General features: G+C 40.7%; 1 protein-coding gene across 1 annotated transcript in view; it reads left to right on the top strand.

Annotated features, from left to right (window-relative positions):
- The first annotated feature begins 1,109 nt into the window (after window positions 1–1,109).
- Window positions 1,110–22,894, top strand: part of LOC129089401 (junctophilin-1-like) — a 28,833-nt gene continuing 7,048 nt past the window's right edge. The window contains exons 1-3 of the mRNA XM_054596835.1: window positions 1,110–1,730; window positions 17,487–18,246; window positions 22,188–22,306. Coding sequence (XP_054452810.1) covers window positions 1,352–1,730; window positions 17,487–18,246; window positions 22,188–22,306 — 1,258 coding nt within the window. The 5' untranslated portion in view covers window positions 1,110–1,351. The remainder of the gene's footprint in view (window positions 1,731–17,486; window positions 18,247–22,187; window positions 22,307–22,894) is intronic.

Below are 22,894 nucleotides of genomic sequence, written 5' to 3'. Positions count from 1 at the left end.
CGTCAGCATACGAGTGGAATTTGATGTTATGGCTCCGTAGTATTTTTCCCAGGGGCAGCATGTATATTAAGAAGAGCAGGGGCCCCAGGACTGACCCCTGGGGGACACCGGAGGTAACGCATCTGATGCTGGAGGTGACTTTGCCAAGGGCAACATATTCCTGCCGTCCTGTGAGGTAAGAATGAAAGAAGTCCAGGGCAGTGCCTTTGATTCCCACCTCCTGGAGGCGCCGATACAGGATGCTATGGTCCACCGTGTCGAAAGCAGCGCTTAAGTCCAGCAAGATTAGCAAACTGGGGGATCCTGAGTCTGCTGCCCTTAGGAGGTCATTTACCACCCTCACCAGAGCAGTTTCAGTGCTGTGGAAAGGTCTGAAACCGGACTGGAAGGTTTCATAGAGCTGGTGGGAGTGGAGATGGTCATGTAGCTGGATTGTGACAACCTTTTCCAAGACTTTCGCTAAGAAAGGCAGGTTTGAGATGGGACGGTAGTTGGAGAGGACCTCAGGATCCAGATTGTGCTTTTTAAGCACAGGTTTGATGGCTGCCAGTTTGAGGGAGGGGGCTACTTTACCAGTAGACAGGGACCTGTTTATTTTGTATGTTGCACTGGGGACAATGGCTGTGAGACATGCTTTCAATAGTGATGTGGGGATGGGGTCCAAAGAGCTGGTGGAGGAGTTCATTTTTAAAACAATGCTGGAGAGCTCAGCTTGAGTGACCTCAGCAAAGTTCTGTAAATTAAGCATGTGCAACTAAATTATTAGAATTAAATTAAATATCGTTCAAATCTTGTCAACTGACAGAGATCCTGCCATGCTGTTTATATCGAGTTACATAGATATGCCTTTAATGTCTCTGGTTGTATGTGTTCATTGCCATGTATGTTTTATGAACAGTAATTTCTCAGTTGAAAAGCTAGATAATGTGTTAATATTAAAATATCACGATTGTTGTGACGTGCTATATCCTAACTGTTGGTTCACTCGAAAACAGCAGCTGAATGGCGAGCTTTTATTGTGAAGACTTATACAGGAAGCACATCTCGTTTCATCACGTGTATTTTAGCAGCCTTCACTTCAAGGTGGGAGAGTCTTCCAGCACTCAGCAGCGGAGCGACTCTGGCAGCCGTGGCGGCCGCCTCTCACCCTCCCACGTCCCGCTTTCAGTAACCGTCACTGTACTGCCGATGCGCCCAGCCGCCATCACTCCCCGCTCCCTCACACCTCCGCTGGGAGCTCCTCTTCTCACTAGGGCTTCTCTGTCATCATCACCGCGCATCTGAAAAACAACTCGCACACTCTGGACTTCATAATAAGCCACCGGGTAGTACTTTCACCCTCCGTTTCTGAATGACGGGCGGTCGGTTCGACTTTGACGATGGTGGCACCTACTGCGGAGGCTGGGAGGAAGGCAAAGCCCACGGCCAGGGTGTGTGCACCGGTCCCAAGGGCCAGGGCGAGTACTCGGGCTCCTGGTCCAACGGTTTCGAGGTGGTCGGTGTCTACACCTGGCCCAGCGGGAACATCTACCAGGGCTACTGGGCGCAAGGGAAACGCCACGGACTCGGCGTGGAAACCAAGGGAAGGTGGATATACCGGGGAGAGTGGACTCACGGGTTCAAGGGTCGGTACGGGGTCCGGCAGAGCCTGAACACACCGGCCAGGTACGAAGGCACCTGGAGTAACGGACTGCAGGACGGATACGGCGTGGAGACGTACGGTGATGGAGGTGAGAGGGGGACTTCACTGGGGACATAGAATCTGATGCAAGGAGATGTTTTTCAATGTTGGAACATATTAATAAGGCTATTTTTAGAAACTACCCTGAATCAAAAACATTGTGCCCGTGCCCACTGACTGCTCACACATCAACCTTAATGTCTCATTGACAAACCCCTGTTGACACACACACACACACACACACACACACACACACACACACACACACACACACTCACACAGGTGCAGCATTAGGTTTGTGGTGAACTTATGTAAATACTTATATTCAGTTTTACTAAGAAGCTGTGGAATATATAAAGCAGGTGTTTGTAATTTATTTAGGAAATTCTACATTCGGCCCAGGCCTTTTTGATTTTCCTTTACCAAAATGTGGGGACGCTATCAACCATAAGCTTGTCCTAGAAAGTGCATTGAATTGTGTAAAATATACAAATGAACCAACAATTGGTGAGACCGAAGAAACTATTAAAACGCTTCATGTTTTTTCATCATTTCCTAATAGAATACTTTTTACTTGTTTCTTTCTTTATAATGCCCCTTTTCTATGTTTTTTTAATCTATTTAAGGCATATTCATCTGACACATTTCATCATGACACAATGTTTTTTCACTTAGTTGTCATTTTACACACATACAGGCCAGAAATTCACACATTCACATGCATTAATGGGAGATGTAAGAGGGAGGGTGCTGTCTCATTGGGTGGCGCCCCCAGCAGTCGGGGTTCAGTGCCTTGCTCAAGGGCACCTCTGTAGTGCCCCGGAGTCAAACTGGAACCTTTACCAATCCACACTGCGTACTTGGACTGTCCCATTTTTTTTTTTTTTTTTTTTTTAGGAACCTAGTTTACCTTTCTGCCTCATTATTGCAGAACAGACTCAGACATGCGCTTGAATGTGTTGCTCCATGTTAACAGAGCCTTCTGGAAACACCTGTTGTGGAACCTAACTTTGACTAAAATTAAATTCCCAATGCCACGTCCCCATGGACTGAGATGCTGCCACCCCATTTTTCATAATGTCACTTCTCATGTCACCGCCCTCTCACCTTTCAGCCTGCTACCAAATTTAGCCAGTTAGCTCTTGTTAGCGAGAGCAACTACAATGCCAGCGTTATTCTGAATCAACCTACTAGATGCTGCTGTGAATGAACACAGTACACAGAGACAGTAACTAAACTACTGTAAGACTCACTTAGCTTAATAAGCCTGGTCATGCTACCTAGCTAGCTAGGCCATGTTATTACCTGGCATCAAAGATACAATTTGGTGTTTGCATTGTTAGCTAGCTCTAATTCAAGGAGAAAAACTGTCTGTCTTTTTGATCTTTATAGTTGTGTCTTTCTCTGAGGAACATCTTTGGAATCAAAAAGCTATCGAGTTAACTCGACTTAATTAGCTAACCAAAGCCGTTAACACTGTCTAATCAATTTGCTGATGTAATGCTGATGCTGAGTAAACCAATGGTCAAACCCCCTCCTAGCTAGTTAGCCAGCTAGGTAACATATTCAGCCTTGTTAAGTTTAACAAATAAGAAATAGTAGAGTTAGTTTCTGTGTCTGTGCAATATTTGTATTTACAGCAGCATAGCTGATTCAGAATTACTTTGACATTGTTGTTACTCTAGCTAACAGGTGCTAGATGGGTACTTTAATAGAAGTTGTTGATCTGGCTAGCTTAAAAGGCAGGTGACTTGTGGCTGGCTGAGAGGTGACATGATATGAAATAAAAAAGTGAAATTATGAAATAAAAGCAGACTTTTGAAAAGGGCTTTTTTGGAATAAAATTGAAATCCTATTAAACTGTTATTATAAAAAATAATGATTATAATTCTTAAATTAGTTTTTGTTTCATTTAAATATTTCTACAATTTATTATAGTTATAATTTACATCATAGCTTTTCTTTTTTCTTTAATATGAAACACCTTGGAGCTCTTTGCCACCATATTAGTTTGGCAGTTGTTTAGTTATTTGTATACCACACTGATATTGTCAACAATCTTTTTGAGCTTGTAGTAGGATGGCTTAATGTTCAATATGCAGATCAAATTCATCCATTTACCAACATTATTCATGATGTACCTCCCATTATTAACATGGACTGCCTTTTTTCATAAATTAATTATAGACTATCCAGTTTTTATTAATTAATAAAAACTGGATAGTCAACAACCAATGGCATTAACCAAGAGGTTCAGCCAATGGATCTGCCCTCAGTCCAGTCCAGAAAGTATAATTAACCAGAACCAGGAGTGAAAAAATACTTTACTTAACTGAATAAACTGAGGGACACCAACAGGTGTTCAGCCATGTTCTGGAAGTAAAGAGGAGATGCCTTTCTATTTTGCAGTGTTCAATCTACTCTCACAAGAAATCCCCAGAAATATACACTGTGTAATTGTGTTAACCAGAGGGGAACTCAAATTCACTCAGAGCATTTTCAAAAAGGAAACTCAATTAAAATATCTTACAGTAGCTTTGACTATAGAACAATTGTGAAAATTAGAGTATTTTTGCATTTTCTTGTGGTCTATTGGTCACGCCCTCGTTGTGTGTAAAGGCCTTTACGGTGGCACTAGCGATAGTGGTAACTAGTTGCATCAGCAATAGCAACAGCTTTAGCAGTACTAGTAATCCATCCATCCATTTTCCGTAACCTGCTTATCCAGTTAAGGGTCGCAGGGGTGCTGGAGCTGATCTCAGCTGTCAATGGGCGAAGGCAGGGTTCACCCTGGACAGGTCGCCAGTCTGTCGCAGGGCAGACATATATAGACAGACAACCACTCACACTCACATCCACACCTACGGGCAATTTAGAGTCTTCAATGAACCTTAGCTGCATGTCTTTGGACTGTGGGAGGAAGCCGGAGAACCCGGAGAGAACCCACGCTGACACGGGGAGAACATGCAAACTCCACGTAATTGAGCCCGGGAATTGAACCCCCTCTTGCTGTGAGGCGACAGTGCTAACCACTACACCACCGTGCAGCCAGTACTAGTAATGAGTCACGTAATAAAATAGAACATTTAAGACAGTCAGAGTAAAACAATACATTTCTCTCCATTGACAATTTTTATGTGAAAAGATAAGATAAGATAAGATAATCCTTTATTAGTCCCGCAGCGGGGAAATTTGCAGGATGGCTGAAGGTGGCTCCTTGTCACTTTCGTCTGCTAGCAAACAACAGAGAAGAAACCCTGCGCTGAGTTTATATAAAAGCTTTTTTATAAGCTGTCGAACAAAAGCTCTAAACGTGAGGCATCAGCAGGACGAAGGGGAAAACTGTGGATCCTGACACTCAGTATGTCATATGTTACGTGTGCAGCAAGCATTCTGACCAAATGTCAGTTTTAGGTTAACTCAATTTCTGTAAATGCAAAAGCATTTTGACAGTATGCAACTTGTGTTAAAGTGGAATGTGGATACATCAGAAAGCCATGCAGTATTATGTTTGCAAGTGCCTTAGCTAGCTACAGTAACTTGCTAAGACAAAGTTAATATTGGCTTGCTAACAGCTAACAACTTCATGCCTGGTATGTGGGGCTAAAATAATCCTTTAACAAATCTAATTTTGTTTGCATGTCAGCCCTTGGTTGCATATTGTTGTGCATTTTATTTCCCCAAGTGATGGGTATGGCTTTCAGTATAAGAAAACCACACTTTTTTCCAATATTAAAGCCATTGAGAGGCAATAAATATGCATACAATTTCTGGTTACGCACCTTAAAGTATAACTGTTGAAACCTTGAAATGTAGTTGAAAGCTCATTTAAACATAAAGTGATTTGTTCTTGAGTTGAGATGTTTCAGTCAGTTGTGTGCAAGTGGCTATGATTTAGAAAAATATGCACGATTTATTATGTGCATTTAAAGTGACATTTTGGCATGTGAATATCAGTTTAATACTCATGCTGAGTGTTACTCATCCCGCAGAAACACTTGACACTATGACGTCTTCTGAGGCTGTGGAGCAGCTTTGTCAAGTCTGACTTAATAATACTGATGTCTTTAGGGGTTTCTCACTATTCCCTTTTGTTTGTGTGGTGAAAGACGGGTGTGAACCAGACAGGGAGAGTTAGAAAAAAGATGCAATTCAGTTGCATGAGAAGTGTAGGATCCAGCATTTTGGAACTTGAGCCATACAATACTAGGGATTAATAGATGGAATGTGTTACAATACCTCTGGTTTCTTTGATTTGGTCCATTGTGTGTCTCTTTAAAGCCAATTTTCACCTCATGTTACATGTGGAAGTTGGACAGCAGGATCATTTATGTTTATTTGACTTATTCCTGTGATACGCATCGGAGAGGAGGAGCTTACTTCCATTTAGATTCCAACAACATTTCGCTGCGCCATTTCTTTCCGTCATCAACCGTGGCCGAAATAACCTCTATTGCTGCTTCGTTACTATTGTGGAGGTCCCAGATACGTCGGAAAAACCAAATACTTCGTCTGGTCTCTGTACAATTATGAAGTTCTATCGTAGAGCTCTGAGTGCCGGCAGATGGCTGTGATGGAAATCCTAGAGGATGTCTTAAGCAGGAATATTTATTGAAGCTCGATTGAGGAGAACAGGGAAACACCACGTGTGAATCACAGCGTACTGCTTACCAGTTCTGAAGATGGTGTCCTGGAGCACAGTATTTAACCCTCCCCAGACCAGCTAAGTTCCGCTATATCCAAATAGGGTTAGTTCTAACACAGCCTGACGTGTGAGGATTCTATTGGATATAAGATCTTAACAAGGAAATACATCTACCTTTGCTGTGCTAGCAACAACATAGCCTCTGTACAGTCTCTCTTATCCAGCGTCTCCAACCAGGCACCAGCCTGTTGAGTCTAAACCAAATACAGAAGGTTTCTAGCTGACCTTGGCCTACCAGTTGCCAGAGCCAACACAGCCAACAACAGAGTTGACCTGACCTGTGAAGCCCTGTCTTAAGTTCCCTTTAACATACATGAGAGGGAAGTGTTACATACAAGAAGGAAATTCCTTCACAATGGCTACAATACATTTTTGCTCAATTTCTGATTCAACGATATCAGAACGTTAGTGACAACAGGGGAATCCAAACGCTGATAGGCTTTATGACACAGTTTCACGGAAATTTCTCATTGAGGTAAAAAATTGACACAAATTTCTTGTATTATTGTCTTTGCATTGACTTTGTATGTAATCAACCGCGCGACAAATGCTCTTTGTGCTCATTGTGTTCACACCATTATGAATTCCTCAATTTTGTGGAAGTGATGTGCCCTTTAAATTTGTAGCCTTATTAAAAAGACTGACCAAACTAAGCTATAGGCTGGAGCACTGCAATACTAGAACGTCAACTAGAACTTTCAAGTGTTTACTTTCACTTCTTAACTAATTCTTCTTCAGCACTTTTGCCCAAGTAAAACCCTGTGCTCTATCACATTCATGTATAGAAGTAAAGGGTTTGTGAAGCTACTTTTACCAACTGCTGGTTATACGAAACCATTTCTGCTTCCCAGCCGAGGGGCCTCTCTCTCCCCTTCCCCCTCTATCTTTAGCTCTGCCCTGCGCCTTGATGTGGCAGGAATTAATCCTTTTTACTTTGTCAAATTGTTCTAAGCCAAAGCGTTAGGGTAATGCCTATCAGACGTTGATAAGACTGCTCATTAAATTATAGCAGTGCTAGTGTAATATTAGTGTGTTGAGCTAAGATTACGCATTTACCATTTAATGTTCAGTTCAGAAACAGTTCGGTTTCAATGTGTTGCGGGGATTCATAGTAATGTACTTTTCATTGAAATTAAGTTCATTTTGTTTTGTTTAATTTTACCTCTGGACCCCAATACAACTCCCCTTCCAACTCTGGTAGTGGTAATATCCCTTAAGGGAATAAGGCAATTTAGCAAAGAAAAGGGGAGAAGTACTGAGCCAGATTATTTGGAATATAACGGCTCACATGAATAATACAGCATTTATTACTTCAGTTCAATGACAGTGCCACGTCACTCTGCTGCTCTGACTCAACAGAAATGCTGTTCTCAATTAGTCCTCCTTTCGTTGTGTCTCTGTTAAGCTCCTGGACCTGCTAGAAGTGTTGAGCTTGCATAAACAGCCTTGGTAAATTGAATACAGCATATAATATCATTGAGAAATATTTCCCACGATTCTGTGGAGAATTCTGATCGATTGCTGTAATTTTAGGATATTCTTTTCAGGAATTAGTCATATACTGTTGACACAAGTGCTTTCAAGTTCTCAGAATTTTAAAGACAAGATCGTTGATAAAGTACTTACTCTGTGTATTTCACACAAACAGTATTAACAAACAATGAAGTTATTCTATATCCTCTTGAACTGAAGTTCCAGAAATCAGAACAATTTCAAAGTTAATATGTCTTACTTATTAAACAAATGGCACACATCTGCATAAGTATCATTAGAAAAAATATATATTAGGGATATTGTTGCCAATGAATCATACTGAAATAGAATATAGAGCCATATAGAGTACAGATTGCAGTAATGCAGTCATATATTACTGTATGACATGGGGACCATATCTGATTCAGGAATTGACCCCCTACACCGGTGTTTCATGTCACATTCACATGGGTTTAACACTCCATACTTGACTTAGATTCACTGACCAAGTAGAGACTGAAAAATAATGGCTAGATCAGAGGTTCACGACCTGGGGGTTGGGACCTCCACAAGGGGTCACAAGTCAAATCTAAGGGGTTGCAAGCTTCTTAAAGGAATTCTTCACCCCTCCAAGTGATCATTTGTATATCACTCACCCTGTGTTACTTACTTACTGAATTCATATGATGTTTTTTGATTTGAGGTCCCATCGAAATTGGGCTTTAATGAATCTAGACCTCCATATCTACTGTCTACTTGGGTGGAAGATTTATGGCAAGTAAACTATGTTTTACCAAGGACGCCACTAAATTAATGCGTACATTCCAAAATGCTTACGATTTTCACTATGTGAATTGCCCAGATTGGCTCCGTTTTGAGAGAAAGTTCTAGAATACGTACCACTGTGGAGGAGGCTTATTCCACATGGCAGGATAGCTGCTTGGAGTTATGTTTGGGCAGCCAACAGACTTCCAGAGTCTTAAGTTACTTCCATCTTTTAAAATAGCTCATTCTCATATTCTCCAGCTGAAGCCATAAGGAACAGAGTCTAAGCTTTCCTTACTGTTTTATTACCACCTAATGACGCTCACTGGTGGTGCTTTTACAATCTGAAAAAAACTGTCCAAACTTCAGATTCAAGCACAGACGGACAGATGATCTCCAAAGATTTTAGGATTTCATAGAAGTACACAATGAAAATAAACTGTAGATGGCCACTTTTGTATCATTTCACGGCAAAAAGTAAATGATCACATTACTAAAGTCTTGATTGTTGTTTTAAGTAAGTACAGTAATTAATACATGGTCCTTGATGGATGATTAACATCATCTTGAAAATCAAACAGTTAATCAACATTTTTTTTTCAGGTTTTTTGTTCATTTCTTTTTATTGTGTTTAAAGATAATAATAATTGTTGACCTTAAGACTTTCAATGTTCACTGAAATCGAAAAACAGTTAACTCTTTTGACGTCATAGAATATGGCGACAGATATAGCTTTGTTTCAAAACCTCAAAAAAGGCGTTCAATGTAAAGAAAAATGATACAGCCCTACCTGTCTCATTCTTTTCAGATGCCATATCAACCATAAAGCAGCAAATCAAGGTAAACCATGCCTGCATTATGCAGAGTGACCTAAAATAAGGCCTCGGAACTATTTTGTGTCACCATTCATGGATTTCTGAGGCAGGTACTGATATTAATATTCAAGTTGTTTAAATGTAGTTTAATTTATGTTGATTCTATGAAAGATCTATTAAAACTGCAATAATTGATTTGGCCTTTTGGGAGCAGCAGAAGCTGGCTGTTCACACAACATTGACTAATCATCACCTTTTTAGTTGACAAGGCTAATGTGTTAGCGAACAGTTGCCAATTTACACATCCAGTGGTACAGAGCAACATTATCATTCATGTGAGTGGTGTTTGAATCCATGATGATGATGAATATTCACTCTCTTTAACCTCTGTTTTGGTCTCTTCCAAATCATGAGAAAAATCTCTCTTTTTAATGAATAAATGCTCCACTATGTTCAACAACTAGTTTCTAACTACTTCTGTCTACTGTAGGTAGTGTACGGTGTTCCTTAGCAGGTAGTGTACGGGGTACCTTAGCAGGTAGTGTACGGTGTAACTTAGCAGGTAGTGTATGGTGTTCCTTAGCAAGTAGTGTACGGTATAACTTAGCAGGTAGTGTACGGTGTACCTTTTCAGGTAGCGTACGGTGTACCTTAGCAGGTAGTGTACGGTGTTCATTAGCAGGTAGTGTACTGTGTACCTTAGCAGGTAGTGTACGGTGTAACTTAGCAGGTAGTGTACGTTGTACCTTAGCAGGTAGTGTACGGTGTTCCTTAGCAGGTAGTGTACGGTATAACTTAGCAGGTAGTGTATGGTGTAACTTAGCAAGTTGTGTACGGTGTACCTTAGCAGGTAGTGTACGGTGTAACTTAGCAGGTAGTGTATGGTGGCCTTTTAGAGCTTTTTCTCTGATAACAGCTGCTGCTGTAAACCAGGTTGATGAGAGTGGTGAGTTGACTGCTGAACTCTTGAGCTCTGGAGCTCATCACTATGACACTTTACTCACAGCTCACTGATACACTTTATCTTTCTACAACTTCTACTTCCTGTACATACCTGCACACACCGCAGTATATCTTTATCTTAACCTGTCTATTACAGTTTTTTATTTCATCACTACTGTACACCAGTCTACCACAGTATTACATTATATTTTATGTCATTCTTTTTATATACACTGCGATTGGTGATTTATTGTTCATATGGCAAATACAGACTGGAAACAGAACCAAAACAAAAGCATTTTGTCTGTGAAACTAAAACAATGACATAAAAGTTGCTATGAGACTTAGTAGAGCTGAGGGGGGCTGCAGTTTTGGAGAATTATCTGTGGGTTTGTTTCTACAAACAACACAACTCACATACAAATAGCAATTTTATCCATTGTTACCAAAAAGTCAGTTTAAATTTGGTGATTAAATAATTGTGACCAAGATATGTAGTTAGCGGGACATTTGACTATGTATAACCAAACTTGCCAGTGCTCTCTCCCTGTCTAAACTGTCCATCCTGTAAAATGTATGTATTCTAAATCTTAATACCATTGCTACTAGCAGAGTACAGCAGACCTGTTATTGCAATGCTGTAAAGTTCACAGTAAAATTTGGGGTTTTGGTGGCTCTACCGATGTTTTACACAAAGGAATCACAAAAAACACAGGTGAGCCTAATAAAGTTAATAATGACTACAAGTTTCATCACAATACGATATAATATCATTCTGATATCCCAAAATCTGCCACGACTACAATTAGTTACATTTATCAACTTACAGAAAGCCACTAAAATATGATTTGATAACTTTGTTACTGGGTTCTGTAGGAAGGAGGTTCACTTGGATGACAAATGGTGACACAGCCATGGGAATTTAGAAATGAAGGCGTATATCTAAAAGATGATATGTATTTTTTCACTTTGCATCGATTATATTAGGTTGTTGAACATGGATACATTAAATATTGATCCAAATCGATGTAACGTTACATCGGAAAAAAAATCACAATGAACAGCTCTTCTGCCGACTACTGGCTTCTCCCTATCACAGTCCTGCTTTTAACAGAGTTAACGGCTAACTTCAACGGTATTGGAGTGTGAACTATGACATTCTATGACAAAATCATCTGAAAGAGGCTTTGATTAGCAATGTTTTATAACACTTCATGGATTTTATTGTTATATATTATTTGTTCATTTTAACAATTTTCTGAATTCTTCTACTTCTTGAAATTGTGATGAATTGTGCAATTTCTGTTCTCTTTTATTGTTTTTCCTTTTGCCAATTATGTCTATTGATATCTAATGGGGGATGTATTTTCATAAGCCATCTTTGGCTTCTAATCTCTCCTGCACAATGGTTAAACTTGTACATGTGCAAATAAATACATAAAAAACAAGCTGCTTAGAGCTAGTGTTAAACAGGCCCTATTATGCAGTTACAACTTGTTTACATGCGTTAATGCTCATAATCCTCCTTGTTTTTCTCATCCTGGCTGTCCTGCAGCACCTCTTCTCACCCTTTCTCTGAAATGCTCCGTTGTAGCGCCTGCTCCTCCCTATAGAAAGTAAAGTCTGCTCTGATTGGTCAGTTAGCCCGCTCTGTTGTGATTGGTCAACATTTCACATTTTAAAAAAACTCTTCCTCCAGAGCTTCAGCTACGTCTCTCTCTTTTGTTGTTTGAGGGCCAAACTAGCAGGAAGGAGTTTTACGTCACTTCCGTAACATTGTGACCTCATAAAGTTACGGAAGTAAAGGAGAGAATTCAATGGAGCCGTTTCAGGCAGCTCAGGAGCTTCTGAGTGGGAGGGTAACTCCCTTTAGACGTGGACTTCCGGTTTTACACTCTACGGACCTTTTACATGTACAAAAATATATATAACACACTAAAGAAGAGGGAAAAAGTGGAAAAGCATAATAGGGCCACTTTGAGAAGTTAAGCAGGTCATAATTCTATTTTATATTGCTATAAAGTTTCTCACCAAAAACTACGTTCTTACATTTGAACACATCATGGTAAAGTTGTAATGTAATTTACCTTCACTTCAATTTTACTGAATAGAGCTTGAAAGGGTCATACCTGCATACAATGCAAACTCTATTAAGGCTCAGGACTGTGCTGCTGCTGTTAACTAGCTCTCCTCCTTACGATTTCAACATGGATGTAATTCCCAGAAAGCAGGCAATTTTGACCAGATAATTTCTATGCTACAGTTTCTCTTTACTTAGTAGCTGGCATATTCATATATATATATATATATATATATATATATATATATATATATATATACACATACATATATACACATACAACAATGACATTTCTCAACCAATTCTCATTGGGTTATTTTGACATAGTTTTTCAGATGGACTTTCCTGCACTCCAAATTCTCATTTGAAAGCTTAATTTGAGAGACCTCATTGTTCCTGGATCATGTAGTAGATCTATAGGCAGGCCTATCGGATGTTGCAGCAGCAGCTCCATTAAAGCAGACATAATGACGAAAGCCAAATGAAACTGGAGCAGTCATTTAAAAGGGTACAAATTAAGAAACACAAACAAACAGAAGATTTGAAAGCTTAATTTTTGAATGACATAATGACGAAAGCCAAATGAAACTGGAGCAGTCATTTAAAAGGGTACAAATTAAGAAACACAAACAAACAGAAGAGAATGCAGTACAATGTTTTGTTTAATAGACTCATTCAGCGGTCAGTGTCCAGCTCACCGGCACAGTGCATTTCCTGTGACAACTTCATAATAAAGTCCCACTTTAAATGGTTTTAATGTTTAATTCTTTTTTTTTTCGGAACTTCGCAACATACTTTCACAATTGTTTTACCCCAATAAGCGATATATTTAACAGCCATTTCAATCAGGAGACCAGGTCAGATGAGGAAAAAAGAACTGTTGTGATGATAAAGTCTTGGCAGAGTCTGTGGCTCTTGGACTCTAGAGGGAGATATTTAATAGAGGGGCGTCTGCCCCGAGCAGCAGAAAGGTAAATCCCCCCGTGGAGTCCAGACACTGATGGTGGTGGTGGTGGTGGTGGCTGATGAGGCTGATAGAATGATGAGTTGATGAAGCTGATGAAGCTGATGGATCTGCGACACTGGGTAGAGATGGGGAGGTGGAGGGGCGCGTAGCAGCATGAACGTACTGAAGGTAGAGAGACAATCATATGTGAAAGAGACAGCAGCAAGATTATAGGCTAACGATGTAATTGTGTCGCTGCGCTATTGGATAAAAGAGACCAGCTGACCGGCTTCCAATATATTCCACCCTGGAGATATTGGGGAGAAGAGACTGAGGGTACATCCCAAGTCTCTTATTTTTCAGGAGCGAGGAGCGAGGAGGGATCTCTGAGGAGCCATGAGCGAGGATGCACGAGAGCATCCTTCCAGGAAGTGTTGTGAGGTCCGACACGCCCCCTCATTGTTCATCAGTTATTTGATTGGACGCTGCAGCCGATCGTACTGATCTGATATAGCTCATCATCACTGGAGTTTCATACCAGAGTGTTGACATATCACAGATCGAACAGATTGAAATGTCAGAGAGTGTTAAAGAGTTAAAGAGTTGGAGAGTCTGTCTGTATGTCAGCAGAAACTCTTTTTACATAATTTATCGTCATTTCTGTTCAGTCCTGTGAGGCTGATAATTCCTGAGTGTCGGTTTGATGAGTTATGTAATTCCAATTTACCCTGAAACATTGAGCCTAAGAAATGAATTTAATTTTAGGAGAAACCATAATCATTTTCTGGATTATTTAATAATGACATCACAATCCGAATTTCAAAACCTACAGACGTTAATAATGAATAAATAAGACGCATTTCACCGGTAGAAATCAGTCCTGCTTATGAGCAGGACACAGAACACAGTATAAATACACAGAACACAGTATATACAGTATACACAGAGCGCAGTATAAATACACAGAGCGTAGTATAAATACACAGAGCGTAGTATAAATACTCAATGCAGTTTGTTAAACAGGTAACAGGCTGCAGAGAGAAATACATTTCTACTTTGGCAGTGATGATTTTGATGATTTTGTGTCATGATTAATATTAGTACAGTGATGATCATGTGTGCAGACACAAAATCAAAAGTCTCTCCAGCTGTGATCAGCTGATCAGCCGTCATCAGAAACAGACATCGCTTCAAGTGACGCTTCAGAGGAATCTATGCTCGCAAGGTGTGTCTCTTCCCATTGATCCCAGCGCTCTCCTCTGGGAGTGGGTGGAGCCCTCTGGCTGGAATATAGGTGCCTCTAATTACCCTGCCCCTCAGCCCCTTACAGCATGTTGTCCATTAGTTTTGTTGTCCAGATGTGTAAATCCAGCTCAACTAGCACGAATAGCCACTTCACTGCTGGTTGTGTGTTTCTTGAGACAGGGCCAGAGTCTTTTGTCAGCAGTAGCGTAGCAGCTAGACCCGATAGCAGAACAGCGTGGATATGAATGTGAAGGAAATGCTGTACATACCCTATGAAATATAGTAATTGCTTTTCACTTAATTTGTTTACAGAAATGAGTGAAAGTCAGTAATTCCTGCTGTGACCTGGCTGACACCCACTGCTACTACCATTATTATTATTAGTCACATTACTATTACCATTCCCTATATCATTATTATAATTCCACTATAGTCATTGCTGCTGTTATTATAAGTAGTCTTCATTTTTTATTTATTATTATTTTCGTTATGCTTATTTATTATTATGTGAATCATTTATGTCATATACATTGATGTGTTGTAACTCTGTTATGTTGTTCATTCTGTACACATGACATCTATTGCATTCTGTCCATCCTGGGAAAGGATCCCTCCTCTGTCGCTCTCCCATAGGTTTCTTCCTTTGTTTTTCCCTGTTAAAGGGTTTTTTAGTGGAAAGCCCTCTGAGGCAAATTTGTAATTTGTGATTTGGGGCTATATAAAAATAAATAAATAAAAAAAACGCGTAAAGTCAAAATCTGAGTAATCATTTATCAAACTCATGACCGTAGCCAGCTATGACCTCTGTAGATATTTTATTTGAAAATATACTGTCTCTTTGCATCTGAATGATGCAAAGGCAGTTCATTATAAGACAGGTGTGTGTGCAGGATGAGGTGACTGGAGAAGCGATTTCACACACAAAACTATAGTCTAGGTAAACTAAATATGATATATGCACCGTATTAGAGGATGTTATTGAAAACTATTGACATGGTCAGGGGATGTGATGGTAAGACTGGGATGATGAAATATTGAGCTGAATTTGATTTCAAATTGCAGTTGGCTTATCTTCAATAATTGAAAGGTTGCTGATAGAGTAGTCCAGGCTCAGTAGCACAAATAACACTGCTGGTTTAAAAGTTTATGATCAAGTGGATCTAGCCTGCACTTGAAGTTAAGTTTGTGAAGTAAGTGAAGTTAACTTTGATTGGACGATATGATACTTTAAGAATAGTGTGATTTATGACTAACAAAGAGCTACTGCCTAACTATATTCATTTTCACAACTTGATGTCCCATAAGATTTCCTTCTCTGTTTCTCTGATCCTCCACAATATATATAATAATAATATATAAACTACACAAATACTAATAGTAATACTTTTTATAATTATTGAAAATAATGTAAAAGAAACAGCACATCATTTCATATAACCAAAAGTTCTACTATTAATATTTCAACCTTTTATTGAAGTTATAAACTATACAATATTATAATTCAATATTGTTGCATATAATAAAAATAAATCTACTTTTTTTTTTAAAACTCACAAAAGCTGAAATTCTAAATTATTTACACCTGCTGTTCATAGATCCGAGCCTGCATCTCCTAGAAGAAGTTCTAGCTATTCGAGAGGTAATGTGTTGGCATAGAGCTGATTAGATTCGCCCAAAAGTATCATGTTACATTTCTCATGTTTATAACAAACCAAAAACCCTGTTCAATCTGTTCAAATTTTTTGGGTTATAGTTTGATTTTGTCGAGAAGTTTGCTTCTCTCAATACACACTGTAGCTGTGTCCCAATCCAGCGACGAGGCTGTCCCATTTCATCGACTCCTTCTAATGCGGCCGACAAATGCAGCCTTCTTTTCCCAGATTCGGAGGATACAACTGATGGATCTTTCACGGTCCAACATATAACAAGATTCATTGCGTGCCGGTGAAGTTGATGTTTTTTTTTTTATCGACATGGCGACTAGTGGACCAGTAACGGGAGAATTCACATTTAAATGTAATTCTTGGGTTTTAACTCACGTGAATATCTACAGATACAAGTGTTAAAACTAAAAGGACCTGATCAGATCACACTTATGTTAAAATGATCGGTTAAGTATTAACTATTAACTAACCAGCTAACGCTACCAGGAGCCGCTGCGCTATTTATAGCAGCTCGTCCATTTTAATATTTTAACTTAGCTTTACCTCTTTCATACTCTTTTATGACAACCGCAGCTGGTTGCTAGGAGATGGGAGCGGCAAAAAGGTGGGGTCGCGAAAAGCTGGTGACGCAAACAGGAATGAGACGGTCTGGTCTATTAGTTAATAGTTAATACTTAACCGATCATTTAAACATAAGTGTGATCTGATCAGGTTCTTTGTTTTTAGTTTTAACACTTGTATCTGTAGATATTCACGTGAGTTAAATCCCAATAATTACATTTAAATGTGAATTCTCCCGCTGCTGGTCCACTAGTCGCCATGTCGACTTCACCGGCACGCAATGAATCTTGTGATATGTTGGGCTGTGAAGGATCCATCAGTTGTATCCTCCGAATCTGGGAAAAGTAGGCCGCATTAGAAGGAATCTTCGAAATGGGACAGCCTCGTCGCGGCCGCTGTGATGCAATCGGTCTACAAATACACCCTCCGAAGGATGCAGCCGCTGGATTGGGACACGTTCCAGCCCTAATATCACGGATCCTTCTGTTCAATGACTTCTGTAATTTATTTGTAATTCTGTTACATATCCGAATCTCTCTTTTTTTGAATAATCTGTAATTCACAGTTCACTCACTATCTGTGGTCTCTCTCCCTCTGTTCTTGCTCTAGGTACATACCAGGGTCAGTGGACCGGAGGGATGCGTCATGGCTACGGCGTGCGTCAAAGTGTTCCATACGGCATGGCCTCTGTCATTCGTTCACCTCTTCGAACCTCGCTGTCTTCCCTCCGCAGTGAGCAGAGTAATGGTACGGTACTGCGTGACAGCCTGTCCGACAGCCCTGCCGGAACCCGCGGCGGCTTCGTGCTTAACTTCCACTCGGACGGAGAAGGTTCGGAGAAGAAGAAGGGTCTTTTCCGCCGTGGCTCCCTCTTTGGCAGCCTCCAGCGATTGCGCAAGTCAGACTCGCGCTCCTCAATTTCCAGCAAGCGCAGCTCGGCGCACAGTGACACCAACATGAGCCGCATCAGTTCAAGTGACGCCAACTCCACCATCAGCTTTGGAGACGGGGATGCCGGGGATGACTACTTGCCCCTGGAGGACAACGTAGACGCCACCACAACGGAGTCCTACATGGGTGAGTGGAAGAATGACAAGCGCAGCGGCTTTGGTGTCTCAGAGCGCTCCAACGGCATGAAGTACGAGGGCGAGTGGCTGAACAATAAGCGCCACGGCTACGGCTGCACCATCTTTCCCGACGGCAACAAGGAAGAAGGAAAGTACAAGAACAACGTTCTGTCCCGGGGCATCAGGAAGCAGCTGATCCCGCTGAGGAACACCAAGACCAAACAGAAGGTGGACCGAGCCATCGAAGGAGCAGTGAGAGCAGCAGCTATTGCCAGAACTAAAGTAGAGATCGCCATCTCCAGGTAAGGTGTCCCATGTAAGGTCATCTCAGAAAGATTTTTTCTTAGCCATTATTTCCCTTAATGTTAGATAAGGGGCTGTAGAGGGCTGACTACAGTAAAGGAGATACCCTGAAAACTCCCTGATTGGACTTGGACTGAATATGTTGCATTCACATGGTTAGCATCTCAAACCCTTACACCATCAGGGCACCTCTTGGCCTTGACATCACTGAAAAGAGCAGTCAGACAATCAGACAGTTTAGAAATAAGCCAAACTTATTTTAAATAGAAAACAAAGTTGTTGTATGGAACCATCACAGCTAACACGGTGGAAGCACTTCGTTATACTCCATAGTTATGTTTACACTGCTTTCCTGGGCAATGAGGGATTTTTCCAGTTTCAGACTTCCAAGTAAAGTGGTTTAGATAATCTCGATGGTAAATGGATTTGCATTTGTATGGTGCCTTTTGACTCTTCCGACCACTCAAAGCGCTTTGCATGGACATTCACCCACGTTCATACACTGATGGCTGTGGCTACCATGCATGGTACCTTTGGAACCTTTGGTACCATGCATGGTAGCCCCTTTTTGGGTACTTACCTTGGTGTTAAGTTTATTGCCGAAAGAAACATCAATGACAAGGACTGGTTGATGTGGTGGTTCGAACCACCGTATTCCTAATTGGAAGACGACCCGCTCTACCCCTGAGCTATCACCTCGATAAACCCGTTCCCAACCTGTCTGATCACGTCACTGCTCATGTTTCATGCCCTGTTGGACTATTTTTGGTGTGATGACAACGTGTTCCCAGATGTCAGCAGTTAACTTGTCGAGTGCAATGTGAAAAAGCAGGAGTCGCTCTCTACACTCTGACAGTTCTCAGTTTCACTGAATTCTAAGCAAAGAATATGGAACAGTATTACAATCTTGCCACTGTTCCAACAGTCTGACCTGTTTGGTTCTGTTAAAACTAACTCTAAAACTAAGGTCCGTTTGGGCCTGGTGTGAAGGCTGTCAATCAGACCCTGGTGCGGAACAAACAACCAGATTGAGACTCTATGGAAAAGTGGGTTTCCAGGAGGACTCTGGTGCGATTAGTTTGTGGTGTGAAAGCAAACAAACCAACCACACGATGGTATGATAGCAAATATGTGATTTTAGCATGATTTCAAAAGCTAAACTACCAAGAAATCCCTTAAGCTGATCGTGAAGACTGTACAGGAAGTGATCTTATAATTGGTCTGTATAAAGCCATCTTAATAACTTATTTATGCAAATCAACATGTGTGATTCAACGCTATTATTTTCCAAAGCTGTTAACATTGATGTGCCTGTATCTGATTCGGTGCACTTTCTCAGTTCGTTAAGTCCATTAAAAAGTGTGTGACAGCGATCCCACAATTATATACTCGGTTGTCGAGCACTTTTGGGTTCATGTGCCACCGAGCAACTTTCATAAGAATGATCAGGGCCGCAGTATCCAGCTCTCTTTATACATCCATGACTGGGTAGCGCATGTCGTCCGAAGCGACCGAAAAGGCCTACTGCTCTTAGACTGCAGGTCACTCTTGATGCTGGACATTATAACGTTACAACCAAACTGTCCTTCATTTCCCGAGTCAACGAGCCATGAGCAGTTCTAGACAACACTGCAGCACTTCACTGGTTGAATTGAATTGAATGGAGAGAAAGAGAGAGAGAAAGAGAGCGGTGAGAGAGAGTAGGGGGGGAGGCAAAGTGAGAAATAGAGAGAGAGGTCAAGAGAGTAGGTGTGTGGGCTGGAGGGAGAGGGAGAGAAGCAAGTAGGCACATTCTTGGCCAGATTGCCAATTTGTGTGTTTGTGCACAAGTGCATGTCTTACCTGTGTGTGTGTGTGTGTGTGTGTGTGTGTGTGTGTGTGTGTGTGTGTGTGTGTGTGTGTGTGTGTGTGTGTGTGTGTGTGTGTGTGTGTGTGTGTGTGTGTGTGTGTGTGTGTGTGTGTATTTGTGCCTGTATGTGTGCCTGTATGTGCGTCAGAAGTAGTGCTTGTCTAAATAAGGCCAAGGAGGGCGACACTTATCAACAGCTGACATCTCCCCCCACACACACATACACACACACACACACACACACACACACACAAACGGTCAGTCAGTAGTGTGCTGTATCTGGTATTTTCCTTGGTCAGTGTGGAAGAACTCTGGTGATGACATGGCTGACCTTTGGACTGGAGTTCCCCTGGTTCTGTTTCTGTTGTGGCTCGATGTTGATTTTAAATTGATTCACTACATAGTGTAGAAATAGTACCAATAATAAGATAAGACATTGAGAGATTGAGTGAGTGTAAATACATTGTGGATAGCTAGTTGGTTCCCATTTGAACAATGTAATGGATGCTTTTTTAGTTTGTGTGTTGGAACTACAAACTGGGAAACTTTTTGGTATTTGGTAAAATACTTGTTTGGTTTCAAATCCTGTGTATCGAAATGTGCCGTCAGCCTCGTTTGTCATTTCATCGGTTAGCTTTGGCAAAAAAAAAAGAGAAGCTGAATGTTTTTATGCCTCCGTGCCAGCGTCAGCCTTGGCCGGACACGTTATGTTTTCATAATTTCTTTAAATTTAGCACAAACGTTCACTTGAACTCAAGGATGAACTGATCAAAATCTGGTGGTCAAAGGTCACTGTGACCTCATGTCCTTTTAGTGTGCGCACTACCCAGGGCAATCAGGGGCTCCCTCCGACCAAGCGCTCTAGTGTTGTGCTAAAAATTACATACACCCAATACGCAACAAGATTTCATGGATGCAAGCCAAGGAAATCAACTAGACAATAGCCCACACGGTTTGCACTCATCACCATGGGTAATATGGTTAATAATTAGGCCTTAAAGTGATAACCCACTAGCACCTGTAACATTTCTTCAAACTTTGCACAAATGTCGCCTGGACTGAAGGTTGCGCTGATAGATTTTGATGGTCAAAGGTTCACTGTGATCTCAGGAAACATGTTTTAGGCCATAACTCATAAATTACAATTTCACACAAATCTCTAAAAGGATAAAATTATGAAGTGATGACATTTTGGACAGACATGGCTGTAATGCAACTTCAGTGGTTTGCAAAGGCATACAACCTGGAGGTGGTAATTCCAGTTTAGTTTTATTTATTTGTATATTGTATAAATATGAACATTGTCCCTAGGGTCTGGACTTTCATGAGAGAAAAAGAACCATCTAAACAGTGGTTTCTTTTTAGTCATCATTTGATGACCCCAGTTACATCCACTGCTTTACACAGTACATTTCATCTAGTCCTTTAGAGATGTATTCTGAAAATCAAGTTTCCTGTAACTTTACATTTTCTTTAGGATTTCTGCTAACATTTGGGCTGAGTGGCTTCGGGTTTCAAACTTGGCTTCGGGTTTTCAAATGTAGAGATGTATATTTTTTTCTCTCTATCTCTAAAGTATCTCAGCCCCCTTCATGACTCTACTCCTCACTGTTTCACCAGTTCTGAGTGGATAAAATTGCAACATGGTATGATTGATTAATGTGCTCCTCAGTGTGAGTGAGGGTCCAGGTGTATTGCCAGCCAGCCACAGTGCCGTTTTAAGTCACTTAACAGTAAAAAAAAAAAAAAAAAAAAAAAAAAAGAAATACCTGTAAGCCAAATAAACAGCAACCTGTGGCAGAAAATAATACAGTATCAGAAAATGAGGGTGATGTTGATTATTTTACGAATAAACTAATTTAAAACATATTTATACTTTCTTTACAGAAATACTATCTTGTACTTGCAGCCCTATTGGGAACAAGCAGGCTCTTCCCAGTGCACATAAATAGTTTACACTGGGATAACTTAGCCCCCTCTTCACACACATTGTAAACCTAGGGTTAACCTTAACCTTATACCATTCACACTGCGCCTCTACCAGCCGCTGGTTGGATGTCTGTTGTTCTATATTTGTGTCTTTTCTTGCAGGACGTCCCATGCCCGGGCTAAGGCAGAAGCTGCAGACCAGGCTGCCCAGTCAGCCAGTCAGGACTCTGACATCGCCAGAACTGTGGCCAGAGAGCTGTCCCCGAGCTTCCATCAGCCAGGTACTATAACAGCAGCACCAGCATGATGCAACACAAAGCCATAGAATAGAGTATATATATAAATGACTGTCCCATGAGCTTCTTTTTTAAAAGTAATTCAGTACTGGCATCAATCCTGCATCACAGGGGGTCATCCGATTTGATGTTGATTTCAAAGATCTGGCTTTAATGTTAACAATTAATATCACAGTAAGCAGTGATAAAAAATAATACATCATGGAGAGGGTCAGAGACTTTTCCCTTATGCTGTGAATCACGTCATCTGGAAGGAGGGCTACATTCATACAAATGATACAAATCATTCGCTGATTTGTAGGTCATCAACCATGATTGAGATTCAATTATCCCGGGATAAGAATCTCTTTCCTGTCATAACAGGTTCATTAACTCATTGTCGGGAGAAAACTTTATTAATCTGAGATAAAAAGATCATTAACTTGTGATGTCAAGATATTTGGATATAATCCAAATATCTTGACATCACAAGTTAATGATGTAACTTAATATATTAAGTTATTGCAACAATGGCTCGAAAAATAATCACAGATGCGCCAAGAACGGATGTTGTGTAGTGCCAGAGTGGAGGAA

This window comes from Anoplopoma fimbria, chromosome 3 (assembly GCF_027596085.1).
Source record: "Anoplopoma fimbria isolate UVic2021 breed Golden Eagle Sablefish chromosome 3, Afim_UVic_2022, whole genome shotgun sequence".
Classification (NCBI taxonomy): domain Eukaryota; kingdom Metazoa; phylum Chordata; class Actinopteri; order Perciformes; family Anoplopomatidae; genus Anoplopoma; species Anoplopoma fimbria.
The sequence above is the reverse complement of the archived record's forward strand: the minus strand, read 5'-3'. Positions and strand labels throughout refer to the sequence as shown.